Here is a 25,187-nt window from a genome sequence, read left to right as displayed (position 1 = left end):
TTTGTAAATAATGTAACACATTTTTTTAACAAAATAATAAATTATTTAATGTGGTAATACCGTAATAAAAAAAAGAAAGACCATTAGTAAAGTACCAATTTTATTATTTTAAGGTTTTCCTCTGTTTTTTTTTTCGATAGAAACTTGCTTTGTTAACCGTACATGATTATGATTCAAAACAGAATAGGGGCTATTTATTTTTAAAGCAAAATAGCTGCTCTGTTTAGACGCAAGTACACAACTGGCATTTTATTGTTAAACTAATTGGAAGTTTAATGATTGCACACTTGTTGATTCTTTTCCTGGACCGAAGTATGATTCGTTTTCAAGCAATTCTTCTTTTTGTCCTTTGTAATATTTATAAAAACATAATGGCAGACTGTTTTAATTTTTACAAATGGCATAAAGTTGTATTATAGTTACTGATAGCTGTCTCTTGGGTTGTCCAGCAAAGTTCTGCCGTGAGATTTCTCGTTTTGCCATCCACCATGCAAGCATGATTTTTAACTTCATATTGATGATTAAATAGCAAAGAAACAAAAATGTAACTTCCACTATGATTGAGCATTTTATAGTTTAAAATTAACTTGATACTAACTTTATTTAAGCAGTGTTACATCAAACCTTATCTTATATTTGAATACTGAAACTGAATTCTCAGTAGCACTCGATCACCCATATAAACATAAAATTTGCAGTAATTAAGGATGTAAGTTTTAACGTGCAAATCCTGCTTCTTAATTATTTACTTGAGGTTATGCAAGTTAAGTATGCTGCTCAAATCTGTCTTCTTTATAATATGAAGCTCTTATTGGGCTTACACAAGTATTGGAACATAGACTGATAGACTCCATCGAGGGCGAAGGTTTATATATCGTTTTATTATCAATGCTTTGAATTATGGCCCATCTTGAATCCAAGGTTTAATATAAATCGACAATCCCATTTTATTTGGTAAGAGTACTCATCATCACACAACACCTATGATGTCATAACAAATTGTTCTTTGAATGTATAATGTAAGAAAACAGCGTCGTACTCAATGTCAAAATTGTTGACTTTTAAGCAGTTACTTTTGACTACCATGCTCAAATAGTCAAATGACCGGTTTTTAGGTTTAAATTTTACAAAGCAAATCATTTCGTTTAAACTTTAAACACACAAAAACGAAGCAGTAATTTTTTTTCTTTGAATGGAATGTGAGGCGGAAGCTCAGATAAAAATAGCTGCAAAACGGTATCGTTAGCAAGGTCAAAAAGGTTGACATTTTGCAAATACTTTTGACGACTATCATTAACGGTTTCACAACATTAACCGTTTGGTTATACACTCACCTGAAATTACGATAAAGTAGGTCCCATAGTTAATTTTAATAAAATAATCATATAATATGTTATAATAATAATTAAAAATAAATCACGCCTCCACTCCCGGAACTCTCTTCCTCTTTATATACTTTCCAATAATAACAAGCTTCAACACAAACACATAAACTTCTCTCTTTTATAACATTTTCCCTCCCATTTCTGTTTGGAATAATGGTTTCGTATTCTAATAATCTTTTTGTTTACGCTTTCATATGTCTCCTATCAATCGGCAACACGTTTGTATTATCTTCAAGTTCGTTGCCGCATACTCAAGATCCTAATCTAGTAGTTGACGAGGTTAATAGGTATGTAAGAACATTCAAAACATGATAAATTCAAACTTCATATGACAATGTTGCTTTGCAAATACAAAATGAATTTTTTTCATAGAATCGTTTATATATAAAATATAGCAGTTTATTCCATTCCATAAACGTCTTTCATTGTGTTTTTCCTTTCAGTTGTAAATGGTTTACTCACATAACATTTACAGATTTTCATATTCCAATAAACCAGATTTTGTAAACTAACTTTAAAAGTTAAAAACCTTAACTGAAAACTAAACTTAACTTATGTTCACATCATAGTTCCCACTAAAAACATTTTCATTCGATTCACCTAAAATCAAGAAAACCATTTAGGAGAAAAGGTCCTTCACATTTAACAGTATTATCTAGCTACATAGCTGATTTTTTATATAATGGATTTCCCTATCTAGCTAGTGCCTAGTGTTTTAACTACTTGCCAATTGTGGCCGACACTTTTTCCCCAACGACCATATCTAATATGTCCACATTTAAATGGATCGGGTTGTCTATTTTCTATATTTGTCTGTAGAAGTGTATTCAATGCGTCAAGGAGGAGCCTCGCCTACCTATCTTGTAGAACGGGTAATCCTATTGATGATTGTTGGCGTTGCGATCCAAACTGGGAGACAAATCGCCAACGGCTAGCCGATTGTGCTATAGGGTTTGGCAAAAACGCTATCGGAGGCCGCGATGGCAGAATTTACGTGGTCACAGATGCGGCCAACGATGATCCGGTAAACCCTAGACCAGGAACCCTAAGACATGCGGTCACGCAAGAAGAACCATTATGGATCATTTTCAAGAGAGATATGGTCATTAGGCTCAAGAAAGAACTTATCATCACATCTTTCAAGACCATTGATGGTAGAGGCTCAAGTGTTCATATAACCGATGGACCGTGCATTAAGATCCACTATGAAACTAACATCATCATACATGGTATTCACATCCATGACTGCAAACCAGGATCAGGTAAGATAAATTTGGACTAGTTTTTGTTAGTAAAGGATTTGTATAAAAAGAATCAGAACTTATATATAAAGCATGCTAATATATGTTGTGGTTATAGGTGGCATGATTAGAGATGGCCCACGTCACACCGGGTGGTGGGTCCCATCAGATGGAGATGCAGTGGCGATATTTGGAGGCAAACAGATTTGGATCGACCATTGCTCTTTGTCTAACTGCGATGATGGTCTCATAGACGCCATACATGGTTCGACCGCTATAACAATATCGAACAACTACATGACGCACCATGACAAGGTCATGCTTTTAGGACACAGCGATAGCTATACCCAGGACAAGAACATGCAAGTCACCATTGCGTTTAACCATTTCGGAGAAGGACTCGTTCAAAGGATGCCACGGTAAACATTCTATATTTTGACCCCTTAGCGCACCGCACACAGTCTCATAGATATATAGAAGCTTGAGTGCGACTGCAATAGGTACGAAGCGCGCGCATAAAGAGTTTACATGTGAAAGCTTGACTTTATAGAGTATGCAAAAAGTCAACAAAAGGAGAATGAGACTTTTAAAACCACACCACCTATCGGTCATTCACATGGCTATAATAGATCACTTTCATCAAATGAAATATGAGTGGAAATGAATGATTCTCAAATGAACTTTATTGCGAAACTCATGAACATTCATTGAAACATTTGTTATTATAGATTTTCCTAATTATTTTCTTTGATAAAGTTCTTTGAAATTTTCATAATGTTCTAATTGGTTTTATGTCAAATGTATAGTTGAGTGGGTATATATTAACTATGCTTGGGAAAAGCTGGTTTTGGATCGAGGGAGATGCATGATGAAAACTTAACTACAATCGATGCAAGAAAGTTACTACTCCACCTAATATTTAGGGTTTCCAAATAATAAACAGGTGCAGGCATGGATATTTCCATGTGGTGAACAATGATTACACACACTGGGAAATGTATGCTATCGGTGGAAGTGCTTCTCCGACGATATACAGTCAAGGCAATAGATTTCTCGCTCCTAATACCCGATTTAATAAAGAGGTACACGTTGTTGAATTTTTTTTCATAATTATTTATATTATTAGTTTAGAGTATTTAACATGTGACATTTGACCCTGAGTATTTCGCTTAGAGCAACCCATCGATCGATTTGATACTTTAAAGGTGTCTAAAAAGTAATAGTATTATAGTTGAACGATTTTGTTCTGATTGTTCTTTAATAAATGAAATGTTAGTTGAATGACATGGGTTATCTTAGGTTTTTAATGGGTTCTAAAAAGATCGGTTTTAAGAACTTTCATATTTCTTTTTCTTATTTCAATTGTCTTTTTTTTTCAACCGTGAGAACTCCATCAAAAACCTATGGATGAAGTTGTTCTTAGTAGATCGTAGTTTCTTATATATACTGACATGTGTTTATTTTTGTGTGTTTAATGAATAGGTTACAAAACATGAAGATGCACCCGAAAGCGAATGGAGAGGTTGGAACTGGAGATCGGAAGGGGATATGTTGTTGAACGGAGCATATTTCCGGCAGTCAGGTGCCGGAGCTTCATCGACATATGCAAGAGCTTCTAGCCTAAGTGCTAGGCCATCATCGCTTGTGGGTTCCATCACGACGACAGCAGGAACACTAAGTTGTCGGCGAGGCCGTCGCTGTTGATTATTCAGTATAACGATGATAAGGGAATCGTTAAGAGATAAAAAAGATATTAAAGGATCATTGTGTATATGCAATGGTTCCTATATGCAATTCTGTCTCTCTCACTTTTTTTTTAAGTTTTTCAATGCAATGTTATAAGTGTAATGCGTCTGCTATGTCTTTGGACATTGAGAGGGATGGTCTCTAAATTTATAGTTTAAAGCTATATAAAACCATTTCAAGCTTTAGTATATATGTTAATTAAGTTTTATTGTCCGTCGTTTGATGTTATTTCCCCAACTCTTCTCTTTAGATAACTGGGTAAGATGCCGGTTAAGCTATCAACTACAAAAATCTATTGTATATATCTTTTTTTTTTTTTGAAGAATTCGTATATTGAATCGAATTAATAACATCAAAAGAAAAAAATACAACACACAATCAAATTCAAACGTTAAAGAAATACAGAAATATCGCACGTTGCAAACTCTATATGGCCAACCCAAAGTCATCATTTGATCTCCTCTGTTTCAAAAGAAAAACAAGCTGGCCGCTCCTCCCGCCGCAGCAATAGCAACGGTCAACACGGTTGAAAAAGATCTAGAGGCGGAGCTAGCCGGCGATGTTTTAACATTCATATCTGCTTCGGGTTGTGCAAGAGTAGCCTCGGTGGGGCTAATGGGCATGTAATCACCCACCGCCTCGATACCGTCCGGTGCAAGTTCTATAGGGATCTCATAATCGGGATAATCTTGAGACGGACCAAGGCTCTTTGTAGAGTTGTCTGCTGGTGATGATTTGTTGTCTACAGGTTGAGGTTTTTCAGCATCTGCTGCTTCTGCTAACGTTCCATTAGCGATGGTCAAGATTACCACAAGGAAGACGATAAAGATATGACTCGTCATAGTATATATATTTGTGTGTTGATTTGGTTTCCCTCGTCACTTTAAATTGAATGCCTCCTTTTTGTTTGGCTATAAAGTGATTGTGTGTGAGGGTCACACAGCAGATCGATTGAACCTTGAAGAAGAATTGAAGACAAAGGGAAATGGAGATTGAGAATTTAAACTTGTTTGGTTAAGTGTTTATTAGGTTGGTTGCTATTTACAGTTACGGTTTTTACCCCATATGTGAGTACATGAGCTATTTTTTTCTCTATATATCTTGTTTTTACTATTTTAGAATATTGTTGGGGGTGATTCTAACTAATTGTTTGTTTTCATATGCATGCATTTGATAATTGAAAACAACACAAAACCATATGTACATCAAACGTCTTTATGAGTTTCATGTATATGTTGTATATATGAAATTATAATAGAATTCTATTAACATTCACAAGCTAATTATCTTTAGTTGGTATATATATAACCTCTTTGGTGTTAAAGTATATTGTATGGTTCTCTTTATTTTCATGGTAGTGAATAGTTCTAACCCTATGTTTATGATTTCATGTAAATTGTTGTATCATGGATCTTCCGCATTGTTATCCGTATTTGAAAATGTACTATGAAATTGAAAAATGGATGTAAATTACAAACATAATACACCCTTTTAACCATGAGAATATAATGGTTATTATAACGACTAAGATTACATGATCATATTAATCATAAATAACACAAACTAAACCTTTATTACAACATCCTAACCTTCGTACTATGAACGAATTTAACGTGTTGAAAATCGAACCGGAGTGCGGACCGTTTTTAAATGAGCCAAAAAAATTAAATATTAAACGTATAATAATGTTGTTAGACGTAATATGAAACCAAATAGTAACTAACTTTTTCGTCATATGAAAAAGAACCATGCAACGGCGGCGAGAACGGATCCGGAGACGGATATCTCCATCGATGAGGCTCTTCCCGTCGGAGCTGAAGCTTCGGGGCCTTCGCTGGCGGGTCCTTCATCAGCGGACGACGAAGGAGACATGTCCGGAGTGGGAGATGGCGGAGATGAGGCGGAAGGCGAGTCAGACGAGCTAGTGGGACCTTCAGCGCTATCGCCAGAGCTTGAGTCGGGGCTTGACGCCGGAGTTTTGGTCGACGACGACGTCGGAGGCTTTGCATTGGCTCCACCACCTGAAGATGGGGAAGCGCTTGGAGTGGTGGTGGAGTTCTTCTTGGCGTTGGTCGGAGCAGAAGCCTTAGGCGGCGAGGTTGGAGCCGAGGCGGTTGATTTTTGCGGTGATGCGGCGGTTGATTTTGGCGATGCTGCAGCGGCGGGAGATTTTGGCGGTGATGCAGGGGGGGGTTTTGGGGATGCTGCGGCGGCGGGAGATTTTGGCGGTGATGCTTGGGTTGATTTTGGAGATGCTGCAGCGGCGGGAGATTTTGGCGGTGATGCGGGGGTGGATTTTGGCGATGCTGCAGCGGCGGGAGAAGGAGATGTTGAGCTTTTGTCGCCGTTAGCTTTAGGCGCTCCCGCTGGTTTTGGAGGATCGGCAGCGAAGACGGCTGTAATGGCCAAGGCGGCGACGGCGAGAGATAGGAGCTTAAGAGTCATTATGTATGTAAGACTTTTTTTTTGAATGCGGTAATTAATTAATTTAGTTACTTGTTGTTTTTGTGTCTCCCGCGTGGTTTATAGTGAAGGTGAAAAAGATATTAAAGCGAAGAAAAAGAGTTATTTTGGAGAAATGAAGGAAGAAGTAAGTTTTTAATTTATAGGAGTTTGACAGATTTGACCGTAGTTATGATTGACCGGGTCCATCGGAAATTGTCTTAAAAATTTAATGGTTTCACCTTTTGTTAGTAAAAGAGAGAACATGTGGTGATGGTAATCTCAACTTTCCAAAGACAATAGAGAACACTTGACTAGTGTAATGTGAATTCTAGTGAAACTGATATTGTACTAATTTTCTTACCAACGTCAATATAACTACCATCTCTTTTCATTTTTCTCTTACTTTTTCTTTCTTTAACTTCCACTTGCAATGTAATTTGAAAAAAAAAGAGAAAAATTATATGAAAAAAGCTTAAGAAAAGTTCAGTTTTATCAGATATTTTTTTTACTAAATAAATAAAGATGTTCGATGTTACAAAAATAATAAAGATGTTAGTTTATAAGTTATTTATGAAATTTATAACCATTTTATCTTGTAGGATAAATATTTACATTTTAATCATATATACTATTTAATTTTAAATTTATATATGTAACATTTTAATAAATAAATAAATATATTTTGTGAACCAAGTTTGATCCAATGGTATTATATTGAACCGAGAATCTATCCGGTTTGGATTTTGGTTCGGTTCTAGAAAGATAGAATGAAATGAAAGTAGATGGGCTCAAAAAGGGCCCATTAGAACCTAAAGGTTAATTGGGGTTGAAGAAAACTCTCACTTCTTTTTGTTCTTCGCTTCAGCTCTTTCGAGATTCGAGCAGAGTTCGCATCCATTCCAGGTAAACCCACACTCGATTTTCCGGCCTTGTTTGTTCTCGATCCGATCTGGGTAACTGTGTTTGATGCTTAATTACTCTACTCTGTTGTTTGCAGACCTGGTCAATTTCGCAGAATGTCTCAGTCAACAGTGGATGTTCCGCCGAAGGGTGGGTTCAGCTTCGATCTGTGTAAGCGAAACGATATGCTTATACAAAAGGGTCTTAAAGCTCCCTCCTTTTTGAAGACCGGTACCACCATCGTCGGTTTGATCTTCAAGGTCCCTCTTTTATCCTCTCTATCCCACTGTGGAGTTTGAAGTAGAGGCTTAAGATGAGCCACGCAGCGACTAGATTGTTTCTACTTCGTGTGATAGTTTAGATTTATACTGTAAATCGCTTTTGTTTGGGTATAACCATTTACAAGTACCTAGTGCCACTGCCAATGCAGTGTTGCCTGTTTCTTTTAAGTAGCTCGGCCTCTCCCTGTAGTTTAGAACACATCATATTAAACAACGTGTGTGTTCTCGTGCAATCACTGTTGTTTTTATTTTTGAGTAACTGATTGCGGTAGGCTGGTAGCTATGTAATACTGATTTCAATTTTTGTGTTTGAATAGGATGGTGTGATACTAGGTGCGGATACCCGAGCAACTGAAGGGCCTATTGTTGCTGATAAGAACTGTGAGAAAATTCACTACATGGCTCCTAACATTTATTGCTGTGGTGCTGGAACGGCTGCTGACACTGAAGCAGTCACTGGTATGTCCTCTCTAACTTTAAGAAATCATAATCTTATAGATATAATAATGTGGTGCTCGACAGAATTTGATGCTTTAGTTATCTTGGTTTATGTCTCATTGTTCAGATATGGTCAGCTCACAGCTGCGGCTGCATCGTTACCAGACTGGCCGAGACTCTCGGGTTATCACTGCTTTGACCCTTCTCAAAAAACACCTTTTCAGGTAATTCTTTTTCTTTCTTCTACTATCTCCTCCATAAACACAGAACTTAAAAGAAAGATAGGTGACTTTAAACACTCGCTTCATCCAGCTATCAAGGTCATGTCTCAGCTGCTCTCGTCCTTGGTGGAGTTGATATCACAGGGCCTCATCTGCATACTGTAAGCTTTAAATTTCCAACTATTGTTTTCTTGTTTTACTTGTTTGGTTGTTATTCTTATCAGCTTTTACTGAAACACAGATATACCCACACGGTTCAACGGACACTCTGCCATTCGCTACAATGGGTTCTGGTTCTCTTGCTGCTATGTCTGTCTTTGAGGCAAAGTATAAAGAAGGTCTAACTGTAAGTAAGCACGAACATTTATCTTTTAATCTTCAGATGTATTCTTTTCTTCCAGTCTTATCGATTTTCTTGTTCTCTAGAGGGATGAAGGAATTAAGCTGGTCGCTGAGGCCATATGCTCGGGTATATTCAACGACCTGGGTAGTGGTAGCAACGTGGACATCTGCGTAATCACTAAGGTTTGTCTTCACCATTCTGTCTGATTACCTGCGATTAATCTACAGAACTCCCTCTGGTCAGCATATGTTACTCATCGTCTATCATATCATTGGCATTCTTGTATATAACCATTAAACTAGGGAGAGCCCAACTCTTTGCATCCCCTCTGTCTTGTTTGTTGCTTGTTGAACTTGTTATCTGACACTTGTATTGGCGAACAGGGAAACAAGGAGTATCTGAGGAACTACATGGAACCAAACCCAAGAACCTATGTCAGCAGCAAAGGCTATTCGTTCACCAAGAAAACCGGTAAAACTAACCTCTCTCTCTTTACTTGATTAAACACAACATGATAAGGAGGCTCTCAAGGGATATCCTTATTTGAGCCAGTATTGCTAGTCTCGGCTTTAGTCTACTCGTAACATCCTGATTCGATTCCAGTTTTCAGTACTCTTTGGTTCTCACTTGAGTTTATTGTTTATTTGTAAAACAGAGGTTCTTCGGACCAAAATCACCCCATTGATGGAGCGAGTTGAAATTACAGAAGTGACTGGTGAAGCTATGGAAGAGTAAATGAAGCGCTCTCAAGCTCAAGTCTCCACCAAGAGCGTAACGTAGTGTGCGTGAGACATATCAGTGTTTTGTCTTTTCTTTACCAATGACTGTTTTAAGGATCATTCCAAATCTTGTGGCTTTGTCCATCTTTAGGATTTCACTCATGAGACTCGGAAATTTTCTTAAAAGTTAAATACATTCAACGCTGGTTTGTCCAAACCGAACCGAATCATTCCGCATAGTTTACCAAATTATCTATACCGGTTATCTACTTATGCATTTTTTTGAAGAGAACGGCTCTAAGAGCTTTGCTTATCAGGAAGGGAATTCCAGAAACACACATCATCTTTCTCAACCTTATATCGGTAAAAGACTAACCAAACAAAACCTCATGTTTTCTCTCTCTGTCTTACAAGTAGCTAACACTGTTTGCAGACCGTTACTTTGGTACACACAGTTAAATTATCTCAATAGTAAAAGCTGGTCTGGAAATTTCAAAGAAAGCTAAATGGGTGGTAACCAATCAAACCATCCCTTCATCAATTATATTTCTTGTTTGCCAATATTCGTTTAAATTCTCTCTTTGTCTATCCAGTACTGAGATTACATTACATTCAAAATTTCAAACACATGCCTTGTTTATCTGGTAAGACTAATCTCAAATCTTGTAGTTTCATAAGCTTATACTGTTCTTGATCAACTTTGGCTCCATACGACTTGAAATTGTATAAAAAGACATGATACATAGCTAATGATTCCAGGTAAAATAAGAACCAGACCATCTCATTGCATTGAAACGTCTTTCAAACCAACATTATCATTGCAGTAAAAACAAAAAAATAGACACAAGTTCAGGATCAAGAAAAACAACAAAGGTTTTAAAACGTAGAAAACAAGCTTCTTTTTCTGGTCTTAATGTTGTTTAGTTTCAACCTCCTTCTTCTGCCAGAGCCTGTCGACTCCACTGTCAGCATCACCCTACACATCATTTCAAGAAAGTATCAACACTTGCTATTTCTACTAGAGTGAAGCTAGGCATGATCTTTGAATCCTTGACAAACCTGAGCACGGACAAAACCGCAGAGAGCTAAGGTAGTGAATTGGCCGGTATAGATTCCATCAGCATCGAGATGGCCAATGTTGAGCTGCACAGAAGCATGATCCTTTGATGTGACCAACCTGTTTGTCGCTGAACTGCCAAAAAAGAAGACCAAACAGGAAAATAATCCTCAAATTTACTAATCACGTTAGAAAGAAGAAGAAGTTGTGTTCAGTCTTTACCATTTCCTTGGAATGTAAAGCTCAGTGATTTGACCTTCTTCGTTCTGTATCTTTAGAAGACTTTTTAAAAACCTTTAAAGTGCTACAAAACAAACAAATAGAGTGCAAGAGATTGTAAAAGTCTCTCACTAATTAGAAACCAAACACAGATTGTTCTCAGACAAGTGTCTAGTGTACCAGATGTAGAAGCAAGCAAGCAGCTATTGGCGAGGAGAAAACCTACACCCTGGGTCTATATGGAGCAGAATAACCTTGCACATAAAGAAACGTCACCATTTGAAAGCATCGTTCCTAGTGAGTAACCAGCTTTGTGGCTCAAGATTCAGAAGTGAGTTTAGTGGCCGCTTGAAGCCAACCTTCAGGTTTCTTGGACGCAAAGCAAACCACTAGAGAATATGATTGCCAAGAACGCATCACTATATCAAATTTATACAGAGAGTTTTCGATAATTGTATCCCACCTTGGTAGGAAGAGGATACACAATTTTTATTTATCACATATCTGAACTGAATGAAATATCTTTCTGAGTAAAGAAAAAAAACTGATCAAGAACACACTAGAATGGGAGTCCAAAATAGTCTCAGGTTAATAATAGCTTGTAATTCAGAAAGTATGAAATGTGCATATCCTAAGGATCCGAACCAAAGCATTGTAATGTTGAAAAGAGAGAGAGAGAGAACTAAATCCGGATTGAGAGATTTGTTTCAGTAAAGATCTAAATCTTGATGTTGAAGTAATCAGAGTCGAAATGATGCAATCTGACGTAACCATCTTCACCTCCACTAGAGAAACTGGAAAGAAACCAAAAAAGTTCACAGACTCAGCAACACAGCCAAAAGAAAAAACCCCTAAAACTCATAATTATTTAAAGAATTAGATAATGTCACTCTACCTCCTTCCATCAGGGTTGAATGCCAAAGCATTTATAGGTCCAAAGTGACCTTTAACACCACCAATCTCCTCTTGCAGAATCTATATATATCGTTTATATACCAAACACAGTTATACATCTTATATATGTTCCTGGTTGCAATTTTCAAGTAAAAGCCTCTGATAATACCCCACTTACCTTGTCATAAAACTTAGCCTCGAAGTTCCCAGCACGATGATCAGTGGTCGTAACAGCTGATGCATCTTGACCACCTCCAATCACAACCTAAGAGAGAGAGAGAGAGAGAAGAAGAAACAAAACATATCACAAAGACAACCTTGATTTTTAGGGACCAAACTCAAACTTATTACATACTCCCTCTGTTCTAATTTAAATGACGCTTTCCAACTTTTCACACATATTTAGGCAGCTAACCAAATACCTATTCTAACCTTTTTATATATGAACTAACTCTAAATCATTATTACGACAACTCACAAGTATAAGGGTAAAACAAGTCACTTTTTGTTAGCTTTTGCTTTGGTTTTTGGAAACGACAAGTAAATGGAGACAAAACAAAAATTGTAAAACGTCAGTTAAAACAGAACGGAGGGAGTATATTACTACATACATGGTCGAGAAGTGGAGACATGGAGACAGCATTTACGGGCACCCCTGAAGTGTAAGTCTTAATAAGAGTCAACGTTCTCATGTCCCACAGCTGAGACCATTAAATAAACACTCTTATCAGGATATATACATACCACCGGAGGATTATGAAACAAAAGATAGAGAAGGAAAGGAAGACATGCCTTTGCCGTTTTGTCAAGTGAACCTGTAAGGAAGTGAGAATCATCAGCTGATTTACAGAGCGAAGTGATAGTCTGCTTGTGACCCACTTCCTTATCCGTTTCCTTGAGCAGTTTTCCAGTCTAGCAAACAACAATGGAAGCAGTACTATAAATGTTTTAAGTCAAATAATTTTAATTAATATTGCCACACCAACAAAACTATAGAATTACCTCAGCATCCCAGATCCTGAGTACAGCATCTTCACCACCACTAACAATGGTTTGATTCAAAGGTCCCCAAACAGCTCTGTTAATCCTCTTTCTTCCCTCAGGATTCTCAAGGACGAGCACAGACTCACCATCCTCTGCACCATTTTTCACAAAAGAGTTTCCTTTTACAACACATAAAGACTAAAACAAATTTTGAACATAGAGTTAGATAAGCAAACTAACGGTCTTGGGGATCATCAGCGATGCGTTTGACATGGATAGCAGAAGTACGCTCCATGAAGGGATCAGTGGTGATCACAGCAAGCTTATCACCAACGGAGAAATCCACAGACCTGGCGGGAGAACTGAACTTGAAACTGAACAGCTGTGTTCCAGTTTTCACATCCCATAGCTTTGCAGTCTGATCAGCACTGCCAGTTATCAACCTCGACGAGTCTCCTAAATTTCACAAACAAATCAACAACAACAACAAAAAAAAGATCAGATTTTTTTAAAAATTGAAATAATACAAAATCTAAAAGCACAGAAACAAAAGGGGCTTACTTGAGACATCACAGCACCAAACAGCACCATTGTGTCCACGGTAAGTGCCATGGCGTTCGCCGTTATCGGCATACCAGAGAGTGGGAGTGTGATCTTTAGCGCAGGAGAAAAGCATGTCTCCATCTCTGTTGTACCTCAGGAACGTCAATGGACGTTCGTGTCCCTTCATCAATATCGGCCTCATCTTTTCAAAGCTCTCTTCTTCTTCTTCTTTTCTGATGCAAGAGAGAGAGGGATTCGAAGTCTTATCACAACAACAACTCAATCTGAAAACAGACACAAGACGAAAATCGATTCAGGATTGAAAGATCATAACTTGGAAGGAGAGTACGTGTAATTGAGTTGTTTTTGTTGTTAACCAGCTAAACGAGGATGAGAAGTTGCAGACGACGAACGAAGAAACAGAAAGCGAGAGAGAGCTACACCAGATTCTGGAACAAAAGCCCTAATGTGTGTAGTTGAGTTGAGTTGTGCTTTTCAGACAAATATGCCCTTGTCTTATTATTTAAACTAGTTGATGTTCCACAGATAACAATTTCTAATTCTAATGTTTATTTTTATAAAAAAATAATAATTAAATTAGATATAAATTTTAAGTTATTATAAATTATAAAGATTTAATATTCATATTAATAATTAATGTATTAAATTATGTTCTTTTGTTTCACAATATTATTTATGTGATGTAGATTTTAGATCAATTTTATATAGTAATAATTAAATTAGGAAATTTATATTTGAATTTAAACACATATTGTATTTTGGACTGAAAATAAATCATGTGGCACCGAAAGAATTATAAAAAAAAATCACAAGTAAAAGAGATCAAAAAAATAATGATAGTTTAATAGTGTTCAATCCGATAAAACTTAACTATTTAAAACTAAACTAAACTGAAATAGAAAAAATAGTCTGGATTTAGTAGTACTGAATAAACCGAATGGATGATATTTTTAAGAACACCACAATACATGGATATAGTTCAGTATATTAAGCGATCAAATCGAATAAACAAAAAAACTGATTAATTCAAATATATCAGTATACTTATATATAAATTTTATAATAATTTGCGTTTGATCAATTTTCCAATAAAAATCATAGAAACTTGGTATAATATTAGTCATTAAAATCGTAAACTAAATATAAGATAAAAGTAATGATGATATTAATTGGTAGATATTGTTAAAATCAATTTTAATATTTATTAATTAATTAAATGTCTTAAATATCATGATAATATATATTAAAATAGATTTTTAAAATATAATAGTATATATATCGGTAGAATAGATTAATGTTTATTAATTATCTTAAATATCATGATAAAGATATAGATAACAAAATACAACTTTAAATAATAATATTGTTAATATCAATTTTAATAATTATCCTAATCATGGAAAATAAGACAAATAAGCAAATTAACTAAAATCATGAAAAAGATAACAAGTAAGTAAATTCACTTCTTAAATAATAGTATAGATAACTTGATATGCTATCAAATTTGGTGACACGTTAGTGTCCCACTCTACCGGCTTAAGCCGGTCCGTCTATGTTCTTTTTTCTATCATGTATTGTTTCAGTGTTTGCCCAAACAAAAAGTATTGTCTCAGTGTCCATTTGCTCAGGTTCTGGACCGTCTAATAGCATGTGCAAGTAGAGCGGTCAAACAAAGATCCGAACCTAAAAATATAAAAAATTAGAATTTTTTGAAAATAAATATATAAATTATGGTTTAAAACTTCAAAATTTTAGATATAATATTAAATTTAGAGCTTACAAATTTAAAAGAAACGTCAAATATATATAAATAGAGCTGTAAACTTATAAAAACTATTCTATTGTATCGTTAAATATGCTGTTAATTTTTTTTGAACATGGTCCATGAATAATTTGAGACGGCACTGCTCGGGTTGTTTGTAATCTCTTTTTGGCTTTCTTTTGCTTATCCTAAGACTCTAGATAGAGTTAAGGCCTTGCCATGGTTGGTTTAGAGAACTTGGAAATGAGTATTGTATCTCCAATCAACATATTTAGGCTCCACACATATTTGAACGAGCACAATTAGATGCAAAATAGTCGTATAATCTAAACTAAGTGAGGCTGATATGCACTGGATAGTAAACAAAAGGAAGCTTGGAGGTGATGAGCTGGTATAAACATGTGCTGATGTGTCGCTTAGCTTTGATTGGTTAATGGAGTCAGTTTTTCAACGGACCTTGGGCTATATAAAAGGATCCGAGATCAGTTGTAGTATCTCATGCCGTTGTTGCATCTGGATTTGAGCTTGGTCTCACGTTTTAGAGAGTTTGGGAGCTTCAAGATCATATGCTTTTGCTCTGTGAACTTCCCTTTGGTTGTTCAATAAAGTTGCGAGTGAATGGGTCACTAATGTAGCGTAGGATAGATACTCAGGGACGAGATAGGGAGTGTTATAGGGTGGTGTGGAGCGAAAACATATCCTCTTCTAGACGCAGAAGCAATGGGGCTCTGTTGAGTCTGGACAATAACGAGTTTACAGCTCACTCTTCATTTGAACTATCAATGTCCTTCACCCTCTTAAAGTTTGCATTTTAAACCCCAAAACTTGTAAAAGTAAATTTCACACGAACAAAACAGAGTTTCTTTTGTGTTCAACACTGTGTCTCGACATGATATAAATACCCACACACATTTATATACACTCATCTATTACGTTAAACTAGAGTAGCTTTATCACGAACTGAATAGAAAAAAAGACCAAGTTACCTCTTTATTCTTCAAATTGATCTCTTTTCAACACAAACTAAGACAACAAACCTTTAAGTTTTGCTTTGGCCTCAAAGAAACATACATGGAGAGTCTCACATTTACCCATCTGACATCACTGGCGATGGCCTTCTGGTAAAGCTACCACTTTATGGAAAGGCACTGTTCTTTGTGGCAATGCTCCGTCTTCTTCGTCGTCATCGAATTCCAGCAAGTACCTGGTGCCATCACAAGTTTATCATAATTAAGCTCTTATGATGCTTAAATTAGTTTATGATGGATATGAGCAAAGGTGTGGAGAAACTTACTCGTCAGACTTCCTCTGGAACCGGATATGCAACATGCAGGTTTTGAGTATTTAGAAGTTAGTTTCTTGATGAAGCGAGATTGAAATGGTGTGGAAACAACAACACAACTAACCTTTCGTGGAGTACTTATTACAGTCGCCTTGTAAAGCGCCGTGGTTCCTGGATACACAGCTAAGACAGGTTTCCCTGGTAGAAACTCTTGTGTGGTTGAAGGGTCATTCCTTTTTGGAAACGGTAATATACATGACATTGATAGTTTATACGTCCTACAACATTACAAGAAAAAAAATAATCAGCGACTTAGTCAAAATGACACTGCAAAAGAAAGTTTTCATTATGAGCGCCTTAATTAATTACCTCTGGCCACCTCCTTCTTCATCATCTCCTGGCTCTTCATCAAGTACTTCAACTCTGTGACAAAAGTTTAAGCTGTTTTTTAGATCCACGTATCGGTTTTATTCACATATAAGAAGACTTATCTTATCTTTAAAGAATGTGGGATTCGTATTAAAAGGGTCTAAGCTTACTCTTTTGTTTCTCTATCGAAGTGAATCACTTTCACCACAAACCATTCATCCTTCTCGGCGTCATCAGCTGTGACTCTTGCAGCAACCTACATGAAACAGATGTCCATTATATGAACATTTTTTTTTTTGGATTTAGAGAATCAACTCAGAGAAGAGAAGTAGCTCTTTGTTGGTACCTGTTCACCCCTTAGACTGGCATAAGCCTCGATTTGGTTTCTCACGGAAGGAGAAACCCTTTGTACATCTGATTCCACTTTCATTCTCTTCCTCTTCTGATCGTTGCCTTCTGCCACTTATGTGATATCATTACAAGCATCGGAAAAATCTTAATCACTCTTATATATATGAAAATCATTGGAGAAGTTTGAGACTCAAAAAGAGTATTCAAGTCTTTGCTTTCTCACAAGAATAATGTAGCTCAAAGATCAAACAACAAAGGACTATCCAAAAGGTCTAAATGGTAATCGAAGTATACCTAGTTTTCTGCGTTGTTGCCCCGTTGGTCCAGATGGAAGCAGGGAATCCAACTGAGTGAGCAGAATGTTTGAAACACTGCGTTAAACACAAAGGTATAAGATTATTAGTGTTATAAAACCAAGATAAGTTCAGAAAATAGTCATTTAGTTGTATCATCACTCTCTAACTCAATCAAACTCGTGGATGGTAACAATGAAAAGAAAATGATGAAGGGATGTGGCTTACGTTACTTCACTTTCTGAAAGCTCTTTGGCTTGAATGTACAAAATTTTAAGCTTTGACAATGAAGTATCACCAGGCTTCTCAACTACCTCAGGCGCTGCATTTTGAACACAATAAGGCAGATAATGTTACCAATCGGATGAGCATAATAACCTCCATAAAATAGATGAACTTAAAGATGAACTTTGAAGGCTAATAAAGCTCACTAAAGTTCCATAAACAAACATAAAAGAGATTGTTTGTGACTCCATTAATTGCCTTAATCCATATAGCTAAATATATCTGATACAGCCAAATGTGGATATATGTGCAACGGAAAGCAAATCTCAGCTATAAAGAGTCACACTAAGTCCTCTAAGTTATCTTAGCTGAAATAAGATTTCACCCTGTAAACGAGGGCAAAATCCCAATACGGTGAAGCTACCGAATCCCGGCCACTAGGGAATTAATATTTCGGCATCGCTAAGTGGGACCAGGATACCTCTGTATAATTCAAAAAAAAAAAATTCACCCTGTATGACTCTACTATGAAAAAAAGCTTCAGATTCTCATTAGTTTGTTTCCATAATATATGACGGAAACATATGTCCAAACCCCTCGCTTATTATGATATTGTCCGTTTGGGCCTAAAAGCCCTTACGGATTTGTTCTTGTGAAGGCTTTTCCGGCCTCGTACTAAATAGAGTTGGACCAGACTTATATATTAGATTTTTTTCGGTCTAATATTCGGAAATGGGATTTAGATTGCCTATTTACCATAACCACACTGTGTGAATACTTTCTGGTTACTATATCAAGGTTTAGTTTTGAGAAAATGAAAACTCTCCAAACAAGTTTAAGAGACATTGACAAATAATAAATGTCAGAAAACTGTTAAAGGAACTTGGCTAAATCTAAATCCTTTCTTCCATGGAAACATAAAGTTAGACCATTCTCTTACATTAATGAGATTAAGTCTCTTACTATTTGGTTTCTTGGGCAGATGATATGTAATTGATCTACTATGGAATTATATAACATTATTCTTGGTCAATTACTCCAAAGATCTAAACACACAAACGATTTAGAATAAAAAACTAATTTTTTTTTAACACAATCAAGGATAATAATTGAAATCAATGAAGATCGAAAGCAGAAGAAAAGACATACTAGCTTGAAGCTTCTTATGCATCTTATTGATCTCGACAAGAACTTCCTCTTGTTCCTTCCTTAACCGATCAAGCTCCTTCGTGTTTTCCAGAATTCCGGCAATGTCCGGCGATGACGACATCGTTTCTCAGGCTGCTGCAGAAAATCAGGCAAATTAATAATTAAAGGATTTTTGTTTCGATGTTGAAAACTCTCTCAGGAACTAGAAAAGATCTGAGTTTTTTTTTTCCTTTTATAAAAAAAAAGAATAATTTCAAAATCCAAGTCGAATTTTTTAATTTTTTGTTTTTTTGGTTATATTTTGATTGGCACAATTCAGGAGACGTTACGACGCCGTTTGTAGAAAGGGGAAAGTTATTAAGAGAATATTCCATATTTTCATTCGTTGTTAATGAGATTAGTGGTTTAATCCGGATCAAATTCTAAAATTACGATTTGGAAGGTGTGTAACTTTATTGTTTACATTCAAATTTAAACAATTAAAAAGCTTTTATTCAAGCTAATATTAACCTTGAATTACTGTTTATGCTATGTTTAATTAAAAAGATGACCCAAAAATTAAAGAAAAAAACTTAGGATAAACATAACATCTCTTGATGCGTGATTCTTATCACTAAATCTTAGATTCCTTAATCTGTGGTTATCATAATGTTATATCCTATCTGGATGCCACGTGGTTAGCTTAACAGTCCCCGACATGTGTATGTCATGCCTAATTTAAATGGGGCTGAATGAAAGGCCCAAATTAAGTTCTTACTGGGCCTTGCATATTGACTACACGAAATGACGAGTGTTCAATTTTAACTTGCACCAACGGCTGCTGATTTTGCCGGTTCCTTGCAGTAATTTCGACGAAGCGTGGACCAGTTCTTGATTTCGAAAGCTGTAAGAAGATCTCGAGAAGCTCAAGGAGAATTCTTTTCTGCTCCGTTGCGAATGGTGATCAACCTTTTATGAGTTTCTGTGTTTTGTCTAATTCTGCTGTCACTAAAAGTCAGACACGACCAAAACTGTGTAATAGTGTCTGTTTCGTTAAATGATCGTATGTTCTTCGCTCTTTTGGAATTGTTTTCTGTGATCGCAGGCTGCAGTATCGATACTTTCACTGAACAAATGTGAAAGAAAAGCTTCTTTTATTTTATTTTTGACTCTGTTAATTTAGAATGGATTATCTTGTTTGGTGGGGATTATTAATTTTGACGCATGAGTATCCAAAATTAGGGATCAATCCACTGTGATTCTGCTATTGCGGATTGGTTAAAGATAATCGAATTTTCTACTCTGTCATTGGCTAACTTTTATCACGTTTTTTTCTTCCAAGATCGTTGTTTCTTAAATTGATCATCTTTCCTTACTCTATTTTGTTTTTGTTTATTTTGCAGTTAAGAGTAATAAAAGAAAAGTCATTCTTGGGTTCACCAACCAATAGGTTTTCATTATTTCTAATTCGATATCTTTTAAAAAAAGAAACAAAATATTCTCAAATTATATTATGTTTTTAAAATAAAAAAGTAAAAAAAAATAATAGTTACAGAAAAAGGAATTAAAAAAAAAATATTTTTAATGTTCACAACAAAACACTAAACCCTAAACCCTACATCCTAAACCCTAAACTCTTGGATAAACCCTAAACCCTTGGGTAAACCCTAAACCCTTGGGTAAACCCTAAACTCTAAATAAAAAACACTAAAACCCTAAACCCTAAACGCTTGAATGTTTTAGTGTATAGTGATTTTGATTTAGAGTTTAGGATTTATCCTAGAGTTTATGATTTATCCTAGAATTTAGAGTTTATCCAAGGGTTTAGGGTTTAGGATTAAGGGTTTAGGGATTAGAATTTAGGGTTTAGGGTTTAATGTTATGCCGACGACGTAAAATATTTTTTTTTATAATTATTACTATTTTTTTTTACCTTTTAATTTTAAAAACATAATATAATTTGATCATATTTTGTTTCCTTTTTTAAAAGATATCGAATATAAAATAAAACAATCTTATTAGTTGGTGAACCTCTAGGTTCACCTTAGAGGATAGACCTAAGAATAAGTCATAAAAAAATGCATTTGTGACGAAAGTGAAGGAATGGAGAGTCATGATGACTTCTTTGTAGCACAACTTTACACCTGTCTGCATTGACAGTATATATCAGATAAACAACATCTGACTAGGTTTATTCTCTGGCAGGTGCTTGTGTTCTTTTTTTGAACAGGTCTTAATCAAATATATAGGCAGTAAAACCTTTTCCAATTTCAATCCTTTTATGTACATTCCTCTTTGGAGTTACAGTGAAACGATGAGAAGACCAAGCCAAATGATGAAACTTCTTCTAACATCCTTCTTCGGAGTTATAGTTGGTTTCCTTATGGGTATTACTTTTCCAACCCTCACCTTAACTAAGGTAAGAGTACCTCTTCCCTTCGTGCATCATGTCTCTATACCTTTTCCATTCATTTTGAACTTGACTTATGACATTTGCTTACACAGTAATGGTATCTTTTATCTTCTTGTTTTGAAATGGTTAAGATGAATCTTCCATCCACATTGTTTCCCTCCATCGATCTTGCATACATCGAGGATATATACTCAGACTTATCAAGAAAAAGACTGTTTAGTGCTTGGTCTTCTTCCACAAAGAGCCCCAAGCTCAAGTATCCCCCCTATAGCTATAATGACACAAAGCTTGGGACTACTATTATTAGTCTTTCTATACTTTATTTGAAATAAGATGGTATTTAACTTTTCTGAGTTATTGCACATATGGGTTCCTACTAACCCACGTGGTGCTGAGAGGCTACCCCCAGATATAGACACGCCTGAATCAGATTTGTACCTCCGTCGATTGTGGGGTGACCCTAATGATGTTTCATAGATTTTTGTACAACAGTATGGCTTCGAGATCATGTCACATTTTGGTTGGTATGGCATGCAGGACTTAAAAACCAAGCAGCGGTATCTAGTAACATTTACGGTTGGTTATGATCAGAGGGAAAATGTAGACGCTGCGTTGAAGAAGGTATCCTGCTTCCTCCTTGTACTTCTTTTCTTTTTCCTTCTCCTTTTTCTCATTGCTTTAACTTTGAATTTCTCAGTTCTAAGATAACTTCACTATAATGCTGTTTCACTACGATGGACGGGCCAGCGAATGGGAAGAGTTTGAATGGTCCAAGCGAGCCATTCATGTGAGCATTCGGAAACAAACAAAATGGTTAGCCAGCTCCTTTCCTTAAATGGGAGTTTCTAAGATTTACTTAAAATTCTATGCATTTTTCTTGAAGGTGGTACGCCAAGCGATTTCTTCATCCTGAGATAGTTGCTCCCTATGAATATATCTTCATATGGGACGAGGATCTAGGCGTGGAACACTTTGTGATTCGGAAAAGTATGTTTTCCCCCAAAGCTTCGACTTTCTTAAAATGGCTATTTCTAGGTGATGAAGATTTAGTTTTCTTTTGACAGGTATCTGGCGGTGGTGAAGAAACATGGTTTGGAGATCTCACAGCCTGGGTTGGAACCGTATGAAGGGCTCACATGGGAGATGACAAAGAAAAGAGACGACACTGAAGTCCACAAGTTAGGATCATTTATATGATAAAAGTTCCTATAAGTTCTTTTACTACCATGGCAGTTATGCCATATCATCTGTTCTAATGTTTTTCTTGCAGGCATGCTGAGGAGAGGAATGGATGGTGCAGTGATCCAAATTTACCCCCTTGTGCAGCGTATACTACTTTACTTACCTGTCAGTGTAGTTCCTTTAGTAGTTGCATAGCAAGTGAATATCTTAATCTTTCATGCTTATTTGTGTAAACCGGAATCAGATTCGTTGAGATTATGGCTCCTGTTTTCTCCCGTAAAGCATGGCGCTGTGTATGGCATATGATTCAGGTATGGAGAAGAACCTAACTCAGAGTCCTCTTTGTTTAAGGGAAATCTTCTCTTCAGCATTCTAATTTCTAACGATACTGTACAACCTCAGAACGATTTGATTCATGGATGGGGTCTGGACTTTGCGGTTCGGAAATGTGTACAGGTCAGTTAAATACTTCACTTCCTTTGGACACAACTATATGCACATTTAAGATGGATTCTTACACACTCGTTCGTTTTATATGATCATTGACCTTGTGATTAATAGAACGCGCACGAGAAGATTGGAGTTATAGATGCCCAGTGGATTGTTCATCAAGGTGTTCCATCACTAGGGAACCAAGTATGTTCTCGAATCTCTCTTTCCATTACGTTATGGTTTTTTTACTAAACTAAGATTTTGCACTATGTGGCCGGCTTTAGAAATAATACAAGACAACTTCTCCAATGAATATCATACATAGGAAAATAAGCCCCCATGCAGTTTCAAAACCATGGGGAGTAGCTGTGCTAATCATGTAATTACATTCCTGTTTATTCAGTAGAAATATGTAGTATTTATATTATTCACAGCATTGGCGGTGTGATGTAAATTCAATGAACAGATCTTTTAATCATTTTTTTTTTGTTTTTGGTGAATTCTAAAATATGTCAGGGACGACCAGAGGAAGGGAAACAACCATGGGAAGGGGTAAAATAATCCATGCAAGATTTTATATGTCTTTTTTATAGTCTTATTGATAAAAGTTCCTAAAAGTTCCTATAAGATTTTATATGATAAAAGTTCCTATAAGCTCTTTTACTACCATGGCAGTTATAACAAAAACTCTTTATGAAATTTTATCTGTTTATCTCGTATGGTGAGGGAAAGGTGCAGGAGAGAGTGGACGATGTTCCAAGACAGATTGGATAATGCAGAGAAAGCTTATTTTGAAGCTTCTTCATGACCTCACCGGTGAACCAAAAGAAGAAACAAAAACTGTCTATTTTTAGATCGTTTCGCTTCTGACGTCCAATATTTTTCTTTTGCCCTTTAAGTTTGCACTCAGAGTTGTGCTTTGATATCGTGTCTCTGGAAAATAACTCTAGGCACATTCACGAACCCCTTCTTCTGTTTCACTCTTTTACTCCTAGTCACTTTTTGGGTTAGATCATATTATCAGTCACATGTCGGATAGTAGACATAACAAAGTCTAATACATATATTTGGTCCAACTCTTAGTATGAAGCATTTTACGGAATAACTAACACAAGAGCAAATTCATGAGGGCTTAAACCCAAAGCAGACAATTGCCCTGTTTGTTTTCGGAATGCTGATGACAGCTCGACAACTAATCAAATTAGATAGTTAGAAGATGATCTAGCGACAGTTGAGTGGAAGACGCTGTTATTTGTAGCGGCAATAAAAATACAGAAAAGACAGTGGAAGACGCTGTTATTTGCAGCGGCAATAAAAATACAGAAAAGACAAGTAATGAAAGAGAAACTATATAACAACACACAGCTAAAATTTCGCTCACCTGTTTGTTAATTTTTGGTTGATGCCTCTGATGCTGCGTAAGAGAAACGAACATGGCAAATATCATATTAAGGAAGGGGTTGAACATTTGGTGACAGACGTCTCGTTCTAGTAGAGCGTATGGCCTCTAGCACGGGGCTCCGGTCTGGTTTTAGTAGAGCATCTGGCTTAGGAGTATATCTGGTCCGAAAACCGTACCAAAGTTTTGTGGTCATTGGTTTGAGGAAAAGACTATTAGAAGAAACTGACAATACAAGTTCCACATTGAATATTACACAAAATAAAATCACAACTCCACTTAGTATGAAACCTTTCGGGAAATAACTAAACCAATAACAAATATGTGAAAGCTTAAATCTAAAGCGGACGATATCAAGAGAGGGTTGGACATCTGACTCTAGTAAAGCTAGTAAAGCTAGTAAAGCGTCTGGCTTCTAGCACATACCGAATGCCTGATTCTTGTAGAACATCTAGCTCATGGATGCATCCGGTCCGTGACAACAAATATTAACACAATCCATTTTTTGTAAAATGAATAGGGAGCACAAGCCCGTGTTGGATGTAAATCCGTCATTGGCCGCAAGCCCGCAACGATACGATCTGACACAAGCAACACATTTCAAACCATCACGACGGTAAACCTTGCGTAAATGATGCTCGTACCCTGATAACGCCACAGCTAACATGGTGGTTGCGGTTATTGGCGAGATGGAGAGAATGCAAAACAACTTTTTAGGTTAACTGGACTTTTGTTTCGCGTAATAATTGATCAAAAATGTTGTATACTTCAATCAATGCTACTTGTTTTATTATATACACTAGGTAGTAACCCGCGCCTTGCGCGGGATGAAGCATATGTATCATTATTTTAAGTTATATACTATGATTTTGTAAGACATAAATATATATTTGAAGAGAAAGTGAAAAACACCG

The 25,187-nt window shown here is 36.2% G+C and overlaps 7 protein-coding genes and 1 pseudogene across 9 annotated transcripts; 3 read left to right on the top strand and 5 right to left on the bottom strand.

Annotated features, from left to right (window-relative positions):
• Positions 1–1,502: 1,502 nt before the first annotated feature.
• Positions 1,503–4,585, top strand: LOC106352403 (putative pectate lyase 11). The gene is made up of 5 exons (XM_013792042.3): positions 1,503–1,672; positions 2,205–2,647; positions 2,745–3,045; positions 3,570–3,708; positions 4,109–4,585. Exons 1-5 carry the CDS (start codon positions 1,539–1,541, stop codon positions 4,328–4,330), a joined length of 1,239 nt encoding a protein of 412 aa, XP_013647496.2. The 5' UTR covers positions 1,503–1,538; the 3' UTR covers positions 4,331–4,585.
• A 101-nt stretch (positions 4,586–4,686) lies between these two features.
• Positions 4,687–5,347, bottom strand: LOC111198940. The gene has a single exon (XM_022688291.2). The coding sequence runs from the start codon at positions 5,212–5,214 to the stop codon at positions 4,840–4,842; it is 375 nt and encodes a 124-aa protein (XP_022544012.1). The 5' UTR covers positions 5,215–5,347; the 3' UTR covers positions 4,687–4,839.
• Positions 5,348–5,464: 117 nt separating this feature from the next.
• LOC125575949 (mucin-1-like) lies at positions 5,465–7,104 on the bottom strand. The gene has a single exon (XM_048735376.1). The coding sequence runs from the start codon at positions 6,815–6,817 to the stop codon at positions 6,104–6,106; it is 714 nt and encodes a 237-aa protein (XP_048591333.1). The 5' UTR covers positions 6,818–7,104; the 3' UTR covers positions 5,465–6,103.
• Positions 7,105–7,602: 498 nt separating this feature from the next.
• Positions 7,603–9,936, top strand: LOC106349255 (proteasome subunit beta type-7-A). Its single transcript, XM_013789192.3, has 9 exons — positions 7,603–7,720; positions 7,815–7,977; positions 8,316–8,457; positions 8,564–8,660; positions 8,749–8,818; positions 8,899–9,003; positions 9,084–9,182; positions 9,384–9,471; positions 9,656–9,936. Exons 2-9 carry the CDS (start codon positions 7,834–7,836, stop codon positions 9,733–9,735), a joined length of 825 nt encoding a protein of 274 aa, XP_013644646.1. The 5' UTR covers positions 7,603–7,720; positions 7,815–7,833; the 3' UTR covers positions 9,736–9,936.
• A 548-nt stretch (positions 9,937–10,484) lies between these two features.
• Positions 10,485–11,072, bottom strand: LOC125575950 (40S ribosomal protein S21-2-like; the record flags this gene model as incomplete). The annotated part of the gene is made up of 3 exons (XM_048735377.1): positions 10,485–10,695; positions 10,779–10,911; positions 10,999–11,072. Coding segments are annotated over 3 exons (273 nt in total), but the record flags the coding sequence as incomplete, so codon positions are not given.
• A 325-nt stretch (positions 11,073–11,397) lies between these two features.
• On the bottom strand, positions 11,398–13,935 carry LOC106349253 (eukaryotic translation initiation factor 3 subunit I). The gene is made up of 9 exons (XM_013789189.3): positions 13,794–13,935; positions 13,435–13,700; positions 13,114–13,329; positions 12,892–13,025; positions 12,682–12,801; positions 12,501–12,590; positions 12,068–12,154; positions 11,891–11,970; positions 11,398–11,789 (listed from the first exon to the last, which is right to left on the bottom strand). Exons 2-9 carry the CDS (start codon positions 13,616–13,618, stop codon positions 11,714–11,716), a joined length of 987 nt encoding a protein of 328 aa, XP_013644643.1. The 5' UTR covers positions 13,619–13,700; positions 13,794–13,935; the 3' UTR covers positions 11,398–11,713.
• Positions 13,936–16,024: 2,089 nt separating this feature from the next.
• BNAA06G32090D (SAGA-associated factor 29 homolog A) lies at positions 16,025–19,121 on the bottom strand. 3 transcript variants are annotated; one of them, XM_013789186.3, is made up of 9 exons: positions 18,869–19,121; positions 17,723–17,816; positions 17,496–17,572; positions 17,197–17,312; positions 17,021–17,106; positions 16,851–16,904; positions 16,606–16,759; positions 16,494–16,507; positions 16,025–16,403 (listed from the first exon to the last, which is right to left on the bottom strand). In XM_013789186.3, the coding sequence occupies exons 1-9, from the start codon at positions 18,987–18,989 to the stop codon at positions 16,301–16,303; spliced, it is 819 nt and encodes a 272-aa protein (XP_013644640.3). In that variant the 5' UTR covers positions 18,990–19,121; the 3' UTR covers positions 16,025–16,300. The 3 variants fall into 3 exon arrangements, with proteins under 3 accessions (XP_013644640.3, XP_013644641.3, XP_013644642.3); XM_013789187.3 differs by having other exon boundaries at positions 17,197–17,306; XM_013789188.3 differs by having other exon boundaries at positions 17,197–17,303.
• Positions 19,122–21,161: 2,040 nt separating this feature from the next.
• On the top strand, positions 21,162–23,891 carry LOC106350876 (annotated as a pseudogene).
• Positions 23,892–25,187: the final 1,296 nt, after the last annotated feature.

Source organism: Brassica napus, chromosome A6, assembly GCF_020379485.1.
Source record: "Brassica napus cultivar Da-Ae chromosome A6, Da-Ae, whole genome shotgun sequence".
NCBI lineage: Eukaryota > Viridiplantae > Streptophyta > Magnoliopsida > Brassicales > Brassicaceae > Brassica > Brassica napus.
Note: the sequence above shows the minus strand (reverse complement) of the source record. Positions and strands in the feature narration are given on the sequence as shown.